The 12,581-nt window shown below is 42.4% G+C and overlaps 1 protein-coding gene across 9 annotated transcripts in view; it reads left to right on the forward strand.

Moving 5' to 3' along the window:
- The window catches only part of CPVL (carboxypeptidase vitellogenic like), a 133,153-nt gene that overhangs the window by 94,043 nt on the left and 26,529 nt on the right, over positions 1–12,581 (forward strand). For all 9 annotated transcript variants that reach the window (XM_069586756.1, XM_069586755.1, XM_069586761.1 and 6 more), the window contains one exon: positions 9,519–9,701. In XM_069586756.1, the coding sequence (XP_069442857.1) occupies positions 9,519–9,701 (183 nt within the window). The remainder of the gene's footprint in view (positions 1–9,518; positions 9,702–12,581) is intronic.

Genomic DNA, 12,581 nt, shown 5'->3' on the forward strand with positions numbered 1-12,581 from the left:
CGACTTAGCAACTAAACAACAACACCAAAAGTTGCAAGAAAGCAGAAATAACTTTCTTTGACAGAAAGACATTTTATTTGTGTTATCGCTGGACACTCACTCAAGCTCCCTGCCCCACTTTCATTATTCTTCAGTCATCTTGGCAAAACCAAGTGGTAGGAGAATGGCAGGAACACTCTAAGAGTGTTCATTCCAAGTTCGTTTTTTTTCTCTTTCTTTCTTTGTCTTCCTTAAACTTGGAAGCCAAATTTGTCTCATTTGAAGAACGACTTGGTTGCAGAAATGGCTACTGTTTCGTTCAATGGTTGCATTATTTTTCTGTCAAGTCTCCTCCAGGCGGGCTCTGGGGACTCTGGCTTCCATAGTATTACAGCGCTATATCTCTGCAAAGTCACCAGGAACTAAGAGGCCCAAAAGTGCAAACAATGGGCGACTGGGGCCCAGGCATTGTCCCTGGAAGGATAACAAGTTGGCCTCCAGTGGGGAACATTGCTAAACATTATACTCCACAGCTGAGATTGTTTTTCTTTTGCAGCTGAGCTTTTGAGAAACCCTTGGGAATTGCCCCTGGGTTGAGTTGGATATTAGTGAAATTAATTCTCAGCTATTCAGGAGAAAGTTACTCTAGGTGGGTCATGCTAATTGCTCCAGGCAGAAAGAACTCCCCGGTATGTTGGGGTTTGTAATAGAAGAATGATAAGTAAAGCAGCCAGAAGAGGAAGTGTGGAGGGCTGCTTTGTAGGAGTTTCATTGATTTAGCATCTGTAAGGAAAGTTTATTTTTTAAAAAAATTCTTTTTTTTTATTAGTGAACAGGAGAACATTCAAAACTAAGACAGATAGCAGCCAACCGGGAATGCTGTGCAGTTTGGAATAGCTTAGGCTGCTGTTCAATCATTTCCCCAAACAGGAAACCACAAAATGTTAGAGATTAAGGTCACTGGATCATTGGGAAAAGAGCATAACTTTGTCTGCAAAGTATTATGGTGGATTGTAAATGGGCCAAAATGTAAGCATAAATCTTTCGTCTAAAAATGCAACAACAAAAATCCAGCCTTCTCACAAAAGCTCAGTTTGCTTTCCCGTTGTACCAAGAGACTGAAGCCTCTTCCTGTGGCATTTCTGTAATTTTCCTAATAAGTAGAGGGGTAATTGGGGAAATAAACAGAAATGCTTTGTATGGTCTGTCCTCAATACGTGTGTTTCGGTTTGGATTTTTAAAAACGGTTAAAGTTTAGATCAGAAAGTGGCCCTTGTGTGATTTATTTTCAATCTTAAGCTCTAATATGGGTGACAGTGAAAATATAACAAAATGCACATTTATATACGTTTCTGCCCCCAAACTCCTTCTTTCAAGTGTTTGGTTATATGCATGCTAAGTTGCTTCAGTTGTGTCCGACTCTGTGCAACCCCATGAACTGTAGCCCGCCAGGCTCCTCTGTCCAAGGAATTCTGCAGGCAAGAGTCCTGGAGTGGGTTGCCATTGCCTCCTCCAAGTTTGGTTGTATAGGAACCATTAAAAGCACAGGTATCTTTTCTCTCCTTTGAGTGTCATGTGCCCCTCCTACCAACATAACTTAAAGTAAAAATCTGAGTTTAGAGGCTGTGAGTTCTTCTTAGATGAGTCAGCAAGTAAACCGGTCTGTAGATATCTATAGTTGACACAGTTGGTTGTTCTATGTCTGCCTGGAAAATATTTATCCTTCAGAAGCATTTACTATGTAAAATAAGGATTAATCATCATCTGATTGTGTTCACTGGATTTTTCCTAGAGGGAGGTTTTCTTGCTAAGAGAAGTTAAATTACGAAGAAACTACTGACTTATGTGCGTGCAGAACCTGAAAAGTTTATGCTTTGGAATATTAAAATGAGTAGATTTGAGAAAGATTAAAGTGAAACCGACTTTTTTAACCCCTCTTTTTAAGGAAAACTTAAAGAATGAAATGGAGAAGGAAATGGCAGCCCACTCCAATATTCTTGCCTGGAAAATCCCAGGGACAGAGGAGCCTGGTGGGCTACAGTCCACGGGGGTCACAAAGAGTTGGACATGACTGAGTGACTTCAATTTCATTTATTAATTTCAGAGAATGAAAGAGTAAAAACCTGCCTTTCTTCCTCTGATTATTCACTCTTTCGAAAAGTTTTTTAAAATCTAGGGTTATTAGGAGGACAGGAGGCACATCTTTTCATGTCTGTTCTCTTGGTGCCCAATCCTTTGGCTCTCCATAAAGATTTGAAAGTGAAAGTGAAAGTCAGGCGCTCAGTCATGTCTGATTCTTTGCGATCCTTTGGACTACACAGTCCATGGAATTCCAGGCAAGAATACTGGAGTGGGTAGCCGTTCCCTTCTCCAGGGGATCTTCTCAACCCAGGGATTGAAACCAGGTCTCTCACACTGCAGGCAGATTCTTTATCAGGTGAGCCACCAGGCTAAATAGAAATTTCATGGGAGCAGATTAAGCAAATACTTGCCATGTATAAGTGAGCACACACTCCTTTCTCTAACTCAGACCAAAGGCCACTTCCCTTCCATTTCAGATGGAAGTGAAACTTAGCTGCCTGTGGATCGAGGAAGGAAATAAAATAAATGAGTAGTGTTGGACTGTGACACACTGATCTTTCTTTCTATCTATGACAGAGACATGGATACAAAGGAATATTTTTTTCTAAGAGCAACAGTGGCTTAAGCATTGAATAAATGACAGCTGCTCCTGCGCCTCTGTTGGGGGTGGAGGAAGACACTCAGGAAGGGGGAGGACTGTGTCTTAGGGGGACAACTACTGCCCAGCCTTTGCCCCTAGTAGTCAGGTGGAAATATGGGCCAGTGTGGTCCGATCTGCCAGTATTTAAACGCCAGCATCTAATTACAAAAACAACAACACCCTGTGGACTAGATGGATATGTCTGCAAGCTAAATGTAGGCCCCTGGCAGCCAATTTAAAACTTTTGCACTCCACTGTGGTGGGATTACTTTGGAAGGAATGATGCTAAAGCTGAAACTCCAGTACTTTGGCCACCTCATGCGAAGAGTTGACTCATTGGAAAAGACTCTGATGCTGGGAGGAACTGGGGGCAGAAGGAGAAGGGGACAACAGAGGATGAGATGGCTGGATGGCATCACGGACTCGATGGACGTGAGTCTGAGTGAACTCTGGGAGTTGGTGATGGACAGGGAGGCCTGGCGTGCTGCAATTCATGGGGTCGCAGAGTCGGACATGACTGAGTGACTGAACTGAACTGAACTGAACTGAACTGATGGAAGTTTATTTTTCAGATTATTCTTGGTAGAAAGTAACAAAAACATGAATGAAGCCTTGCTGTTCAGGTTACAGGATATTTTTACAACTTGTATCCCGTTTGGTCCTCCCAAGAACTAGGATATTCCATTTCACAGAAGACAAAAACTAAGGCTCAGAATGGATAGATGACATCTCCAGGGTCACTCAGTAGCCCCGGCTTTGGGAAGCTGAGCCAGGTCTGGAGCTCAAGGCTCCTTTTTGCAGGTGTCATAGTAACGTTTATAAGCCCCTGATGTTTGTTTCATCCAATTGATGATTTTGTGCAGTTATGTTAGAACTCCTATATCTTAAGAGTTATTCTAACTCTTACATCCCAAATCACAGTTATAATTCACAGGCAACATCTCACTTGGAAATAATGAAGCTATTTGAATAGCTATGTTGAATTATTCTAATGTGATGATAATAATAGCCAGCATTAACTGAATACTTACTATCTGCCTGGGATATGAAGAGCTTTATATGCATTATGTTATGTAATTCTCCCAATGACCTTCCCTCATAGATGTTTCTCTTCTATTCATTTTACAAATGAGGAAACTGAGCTCTAGACAGGCTAAGTAACTTAATATCAAGATAATCTTGCTAGTAAGTGGCAGAGCTCAGTTCATACCCAGCCACAGGGCCTGTGCTCTTAATTCTAAACATGTATCCTTCATTCCAAAGAGTCACACTTACATGTAAGTGTGCTCCTTGCATATGTAATTACAAATAAAGAACAAACTACCTGTTCTGTGTCCTCTGAGCAGGGGATGGTGGTAGTGACTAAGGCAGTGTGGAAGAGGGGTTAGGAGCACACAGTTTGGATTCAGGCAGATCTGAACTTGATCCATGTCACCAGTTGGCTCACTTCCCTACACCTCTGTCCCTTTGTTCCTAAAATGGATAAATAAGACTTGCCTTTGAGGGATATTATGAAATCACGGATGTAAAATGCTTAGCACAGTTCCTGCAGCATGGTAAGAAGAATAAGAGCATTCTACTATTAATATTATTCCAAAATGTCCCATTAAAAGCTATACTCTTAACCATACTTTTCTAGCATTTCAAGTATGGGGAAATTCCATGGAATCTTGAATCCCAAGCTATAAAATTAAGGATTCCTTTCAAAGGGTAATTTGTAGACTTATGGCTCTGACTATCAAGAAAAGACTGCTGAGACACCATGCCCAATGTGTGTAAAATTAGTCTTGAAAGGCATGTTATCTCATCCATTTGAGTTCGTAGAGTTCAGATTTACTCTGCCTGGGTTCCCTCCTACTTGTCGGCCTTTGTCAGAAAGAGTGAAATTGGCAACCAAGGATTTGATACAGAAAGACCATCTGAATACTCTGAAGGTTTGTTTTAGAAGAAGTGTTTTTTTGAGTGAGTCTTCCAAGTCATTATCACATTATCAACCTAGTTGCAGAGGAGGAGAACTCTATTTACCTAACTCCCCCAATTTGTGTGCTGTGCTCAGAATCCTGTTCACATTTTCTCATTAATTCTCACTGCAGTAAGATGTAGGTCTTACATCTACATGTCCTGAAGAGGGAACCACAACTCGTGGAGGGTGAGCCATGTGTCCAGGGACTCCCAGTCACTTCATGCTGTGGCATGTGAGGCACGGGTCCAGTGATGTGTGAGCTTGGATTTCATGCTTTTAGCAACAGCAGCGACTCTGGTTACCTGAAGCACCAAAGGAACTGATCAGAAGACAGGATACATCACAGAATTCATGGACAAACCGAAGAACTCGCATGAGAAAAGATAGGGGCCGGGGAAAATTCTGGGAATCAAGGTAGCAAAATTAATGGACAGACTCATCAGGGACCCTTGTGTCACTACTCACAATCCAAAGTCTAGGGAAAGAGCATTTGAGGGTCCTAGCTTAGGTCACATGCTCATCCCTTGCGTGGAGGAGGAAGGACACTGATCGACAGCCTTCAGGAGCCTCCCTTGAGGGAATGGCAGTACAGTTACCAGGAGACAGGGGAGTGGACCTAAGCAAGCCAGAATGGCAGACAGTCACTATAAGCACTACAGAATCCTTTAAAGAGTGCAGTTGACTCCACCCTGTAAGTGTTGATACGTCTTATGGGGTACTGGCACTATGCAAGAGCTGTGGGTGGACCAGTGGCTAGGAGGGCTCCATTCTCCACAAGCTGAGGCTCTTCCATAGCTGCTTAATCATGGCCATTCCCTGCAACAGAAGTGAAGTGTCTGTCGGCAGCTGAGTAACGGCCTTGCATACATCCTGGTTCATAGAGCCAAAGTTACAGAGAGATGCTGGACAAACAGACTTGAGATTGTTTCTAAGCTGGACATGTGAATGATGTCTCCTTCCCCACTGACTGTTTCCTACAGCTTGAGTAGTAATTATAGAGCTTCTGTATAGAGTAATTATGGGCTTCCCTGGTGGCTCAGATAGTAAAGAATCTGCCTGCAATGTGGGAGACCTCGGTTCGATCCCTGGATTGGGAAGAGCCCCTGGAGGAGGGCATGACAACCTACTCTAGTATTCTTGCCTGGAGAATCCCATGGACAAAGGAGCCTGGTGGGCTACAGTCCATGGGGTTGCAAAGAGTTGGACATGACTGAGCGACTAAGAATACACACACAATTATAGAGCAGCAACAGTGGGATCATAGTTTTTTAATAAGAAGTATTTTATCATGTCTTTGCATCACCATCAATTTCAACAAACTAACCAGTAGGACATAGTAAAAGAGAAGAAAATTCTCCAAAAGGAATGGCTCTGCTCTTTCACTGGGGCCTCACAGCTGACCAGAAAGGAAAGTGAGGACACTGGCTATTCAGGGGTGCTGCCTGCTGTGTCCCTGGAAACCTACTCCACCAGCACTTTCCCTGCCCCTTGTTTTGTTAAGAGTCACTCCTGACAAGGGAAGTGTAGCTAAAAGCTGCATTCATTTCTGTCTCCTCCTCTCAATCTTTAGACCCTGTTGCTTAAAATACCAGTAAGCCTCAGGGGAAGGTTTGCCCCAGACTGTCCCAGTTTTAGCCTGCAAACCCTGCATCCTGGGAAACTCCTCCATCCTGGGCAAACTGGGACAGCAGATCGCCCACCAGGAAGAAGTGGGCATGTGTACACATCCTTCATCAGTGGCCAACCCGCTGGGGCTTAAGCTTTGTCCTAGCACTTCTCTGACTCTCAGGATGCGGGTGGCCAACACGTGCCCTCTGACTTCAGGACCACCCACCCCTGTGCTACACCCACCTGGCTTCTTAGTTCACTGTCACCGGATCTGGGGATTTCTCGCCCACTCACCCAGCCCTGGAGGCACCCAACTGGGATATTCCTGTGGGGGCTGAAGAGAGTAAATATGACATTTAAATTAAAATGGCAGCTCTGAAATTTCTTATATTTAAGGCAGCCTTAAATGTCAGCTCTGAAATCACTTCGCTTGATCGTTACTAATCTGATTTCTTTTTTGTTGTTATTGTTATATTTGGCTTATGTGCCCTGTAGAAGTTAAAAATGTTTTCCTTGCTTTTTTGCAAAGGAAGAATTTCTATTTGCCCTGCAAAGTAGGCTTCTGCACACCACATGCACAAAATCATGCAGTCCGGCCCTTTACTTGCCTTACTCTGGAGAATTTGTACTCTTGTTTAAAATGAGTCTGGAGAAACAAGAGAAATGGCTCAGGGATGGGCTTTATTTCCATTCAGTTCAGCAAATGCATACATATCACTCTGTTTTTGCTGTAGCCTGTGGATTTTGCTATCATCCCTCAAAACTGAAGATTCAAATCTATTTCAGTAAATACCCTGATAAAGTAAGGTAGCAAGTGACACTCAGAAAGGTGCAGGCTTCACAGAGTGGTGACAAAGAGGGAAAATGGCTAGGTACATTTGTGTGTGTGCTAATCAGCATCTTTTCATCGATTTCTAGCAGAAAAATTACTTTATAAAGATTGTGTTCATTAATCAGCTATAATCAGCCCTTCCTAGAATGGTGGAGTATTTAAGCCTTGTTTGCTGGTACAGATCATGTGTAATTGTTTCCATATTGTTGGTAAAACAGCTGTAGGAGTTTTGCATGGGCCGTAAGTACTCAAGGTCTTCGAGGCAATTTCTTTGTATAAACAATGCAAATTTTTATTGCTATAGTTGAATTTTTTAAAGAGGCTTTAAATCCATGAGGACACTTTTTTTGAGAGGAGGGGTTCTTCATAGGAGAGCGGAGGTGGTGATGGTGACTGAATAGCATGAAAGACCCTGTGTTCTTATAGGGGAGGCCCAGGGCCCTTTCATCTCAGGCTGAATCCTGGCCCACTGCTGCTTGAGGATTTGGAGTGTGTAAAAGTCCTGGGCTTTTTAATTATGTGTAAGCCTTTTAAGACGCCTGTACCAGGAGAGCACAGATGGAAACATGCAATGTAACATTTTATGTCCAGTTTGAGGATTTGACCAGAGGTCTTCACTTGAGTTAAACCAGAGCTTCCACATAGATGAAAGGTGGCGTGGAGTTGAAGACAATCTCTTTGTGGTCGTGGAGTGACAATACCTCATGAGAATCAAGGATTGCAAAAAAAAATAGCCTAAGAAGAATAGAAAACAAAAGGGGAAATTATTCACATCTCCACCGGCAAAATTAATCAACTCTATTCCTTTTTTAAAGTTTCATTCCATATTTGTAAATAAATATATCAATTGTATATATATATATATAATAATTGTGATATATGTTTGGCATTCATCTTTCTTTTTTCATCTAGCTGTAGAAATGATTTATGTACTTATGTTAGTATTTGTTTTGCTGCGCTGGGCCTTTCTTGCTGCTTGGGCTTTCCTCTAGTTGCGGAAAGCAGGGGCTACTTCTAGTGCAGTGCTCAGATTTCTCTCTGTGATGGCGTCTCTTGTTTCGGAACAAGGGCTCTGAGGCCTGATGGCTTCCGTAGCTGTGGCGCGCGGGCTCAGTAGTTGTGGCTCCTGGGCTCTAGAGCGCAGGCTCAATAGTTGTAGCCGATGGGTTCATTTGCTCCACAGCATGCGGGATCTTCCTGGGTCAGGGGTTGAACCCATGTCTCCTGCACTGGCAGGTGAATTCTTTACCACTGAGCCACCAGGGAAGCCCAGCATTCAGGTTTCATACTTAATATTGTATGATCAGTATTTTCCACACTGCTTCATGGTTTAGTCAGACAGTTGAAGTGGCTTTGAAATATCCCATAGAATATCTGTACTGTGGTGATTTAACTACTCACTAATATGGAACTTTTAGACGGTGTTCAAATTTGTCTTTATAAAAATTCAATGAATATAGTTATTTTTTTTTATTTCTTTGGGTTTAGTTTCATAGAACTTATTCCACAAACTGGGATTAACTGGGACAAAGAGTCTCAACATTTTAAAGTCTTTGCATTAAACAGTGACCATTGCTTTCCTGAAGAGTAATACCATTGTACACTGTCCCCAGTAGCTTCACAACTTCAGCAGCACTGGGTATTATCTGAATTCTTGTTCAAACAACTAAAATGTTGTTTGGGAAGAAAAGAGTTGCCTCAGAGTTTCTCCTACAGTACCCATCAACTTGGCTTAAAAATGTATTCTAGGCACTTTGAAGGACATTCCTCATTGTTGACAAATAGCTATCATATTTAAGAATGGAGGCCTTTGGAAGGACATGGCAGACATTGCTGCCTCCAACAAATAGGAGACTTGAGACACCTGTGTCTATCTGTCTGCCTCAGAAAATTATAGTTGCCACTGAAATGTAGGAGGGGAAAGTAATATGGATTAGCATCAGCTGATGGAATTCCCAGCTTGCCAGCTGCTGCAGGGCCTGAAAGTGAAAACAATGAAATGCAGGCTTCATGAAAGTCCTAGAATATGGTATCCCTTAGATCCACTGAAATATAACCACAGTCTTCTTCCTTCACACAGCCATAAGTAAAACCTATAGTGCCAGGTAATACAGCACAAATGCTTTTGCATTTGTAGAGGTATACATAGAGCTGTACATGAAGATTCCTATGAAGAATCAAACTTTTGGAAGAATGCAATGGTTGAGACAAGGTTGAGTTTATTTCAGGTTGTTGGTATTTGTAACCAACTGGAAGAAAATGATCCTACTGAGTTCCTGGGCTGGCCTCTCTGAGCAGTACATCAGAGAAGCTTACATCCCCTTTTGTGTCTCATCCCCTCTCTCATTACCTAGACACACGACTGGCTTCCCCTGCTGAATCCTGCATTTGCCCACGGCTCAATTTCGTTTCAGGTTCTAATCTACAATGGCCAACTGGACGTCGTTGTGGCAGCTTCCCTAACAGAGCGCTCCTTGATGGCCATGGACTGGAAAGGATCCCAGAAATACAAGAAGGCAGAGAAAAAAGTTTGGAAGATTCTTAAATCTGATCTTGAAGTGGCTGGTTATGTACGGCAAGTGGATAATTTCTGTCAGGTATGAAAATGCTTCTGGGCACGCAGATTGTGGAAATGGGATGGTGGGATTGAAACTGAAGCCCGAGAGACTTCCCTGGTGATCCAGTGGTTAAGACTCTGTGCTCCCACTGCAGGGGGCACAGGTTTGATCCTTGTTTGGGGAACTAAGATCCTGCACACGGCTTGGCATGGCCAAAAAATCAAGCAATAAAACAGAGGGTATATATGAGAGGAATTAGACTTACGGGAAAAAAATAAAAGAAGAAACTAAAGCCCGAAAACCCATTAAGGCATGGTCAACCTTAAGCAAAGACATACAGCAGCCAAAATACATGTCCCTCCTTTCCACAGAGAAGGACGGTCTCAGTTCATATTAACATACAAACACTCCATGTTAAGACAAAAGTTGATAGACACAAATGTAGGTATTGTTTAAGAGATAAGGTGACAATGAAAAATATAAAGTCTGTGTGCTTAGCCGCTCAGTCATGTCTGACTCTTTGCGACCCCATGGACTGTAGCCCCCCAGTCTCCTTTGTCATGGAGATTCTCCAGGCAAGAATACTGGAGTAGGTTGTCATGCCCTCTTCCAAGGGATCTTCCTGACCCAGAGATCGAACCCAGGTCTCCCACATTGCAAGAGGATTCTGGTGGGCTACAGCCCATTGGGTCACAAAGAGTTGGGCATGACTGAGTGACTAACACACATGTTTTCATAAATAGTTAACTCTAAAGTCAGATTCCAAAATATTGGACAAGTGGATGCTCTTTGGTTGCAGAAAATAATCTGGACTTAATTTTTCTTGTCTGTTTGTCCCTAAAAATTTTTAAGTTCTTTGAATTAAATTCAAAATTTTTTTAAAAAGAAAAAATCAACAATTTCAACACCTGAAATTGCATTTTAACTGATGCCTTTGTACACAGGTAAAATTTTGTACATAATTTTAACAGTGAAATGTGAGATTGATTCTGCTTTGGTACTTTAAAAAATCTTATTGAGTTATAATATAGAAAAGTTAATGAGTCACAAAACAGGTAAATGAAATTTCACAAAGTGAACATATCCATGTGACAGTCACCTAGATAAAGCAATAAAATAGAACCAATGCCAGTTGCCCCTCAGTCACTACCCCCTCCTCTCCAAGGTAACCACTGTCCTGACTTCTTATGGCCTAGATTATTTTTGCAAGTTTTTGAATTTTTATAAATGGACACATTCAATTTGTACTCTTTCCTGTGTGGTATTTTTGCTCAGTTTTATGTTCATGAGATTTATTTATACTCTTTTTTATGGCAATTTGATTCTTTTTCCTGATATGCCTACGAGTTTGAATGTCAGACATTAAACAGGTCAAGTTATGGAGAGAGTTTGAGTTTTTGGCTGATGATATTTACCTTCAAAGAGATTTTGCTTTGCTTCTGTCAGGCAATTAGAATACAAGCAAGCACCTTTATTAAGTCTGGAACTGTGTGTATTTTTGGAGATGGCAATGGCAACCCACTCCAGTACTCTTGCCTGGAAAATCCCATGGATGGAGGAGCCTGGTAGGCTGCAGTCCATGGAGTCACTGGGAGTCGGGACCAAGTGACTTCACTTTCACTTTTCACTTTCATGCATTGAAGAAGGAGATGGCAACCCACTCCAGTGTTCTTGCCTGGAGAATCCCAGGGACGGGGGAGCCTGGTGGGCTGCCATCTTTGGGTTCACACAGAGTGACTGAAGCAACTTAGCAGCAGCAAAACTGTATTTTAGCCGGCCTATTTCCATGGCCCTAAATTGACATTTGTGGTATTAACCAGGGGCTCTACTCTTTGGCAGAGCACGAACACCAATATTTGTTTCCCAAAGCTCCTTTCAAGTTTCCAGTCTCTTAACTACCACTTTATTCTTGGTTTTGTTGCCTCTTGGCCCCTGAATCAATCATTGCTTTGATGCAGACAGGGTTAGAGAATGTCACACTCAGCTTGTTGCACACACGCGCACAAAGAAACCTTTCCCTTAATCTCTGGAACCTGTCAACGTGTTGTATCATATGGAAAGAAGGAATTAAGGCTACATATGGAAATAAGGTTGCTAATCATCTGACCTAGAGATGGGGAGATTATTCTGGATTATCCAGATCAGCCCGATATAATCACAGAGATCCTGATAAGTGAATGAGGGGAGAGGTGAGTCAGAGTTTCGAAGGTGCTGCACTGCTGTATTTGAAGGAAGGACCATGAACTAAGGAATGCAGGCAGCCTCTGGAAAACTAGAAAACACAAAGAAACAGATTCTCCCCTAGAGTCTCCAGAAGCAAGGGAATCTTGGCAGCATCTTAGTTAGCTTGCAGCTATCTGCAAGCAGGGAAGAGAACCCTTACCAGAAACCCAGTCAACTAGCACCTTGATCTTGGACTTCCCAGACACCAAAACTGTGAGAAATTTCTGTGGTTTAAGCCACTCAGTCTACAGTATTCTCATAGGATTATTGAGGGGACTTAATAAGCTAAGCAACTTAAAGCAGCCCCTGACTCACAAGAAATATTTGCTAGTGTTATTATTACTGTGGATCACTTACAAGGATATATTTAACAAAAGGGAAATCATAAATAGTAAAAATCAAGATCAGAGAAAATGTTGGATTTTTCCCTTAGAGGAAATCAACCCTTAGAGGAAAGTTGGGATATTACTATTCAGATGCATGCCGAGTGACCAGGGCACAATGCTGGGTATGTCTTTGCCCCGGTCTGCTGCACTGCTTTATGATGAGAATCCCACCAGGCACACCCAGCATGTCCTCCACATCCTCTGATGGCTGCCTCAGCCACCTGTTATCTTACGTCCCCCAGACCAGCATTCTGAATGCCTCCAGTGCCTGGCATCACACGTGTGTCCTGCTCAGCATCGTGCATGGAAT

The sequence above is a fragment of the Ovis canadensis genome, chromosome 4 (genome assembly GCF_042477335.2).
Source record: "Ovis canadensis isolate MfBH-ARS-UI-01 breed Bighorn chromosome 4, ARS-UI_OviCan_v2, whole genome shotgun sequence".
Classification (NCBI taxonomy): Eukaryota; Metazoa; Chordata; class Mammalia; order Artiodactyla; family Bovidae; genus Ovis; species Ovis canadensis.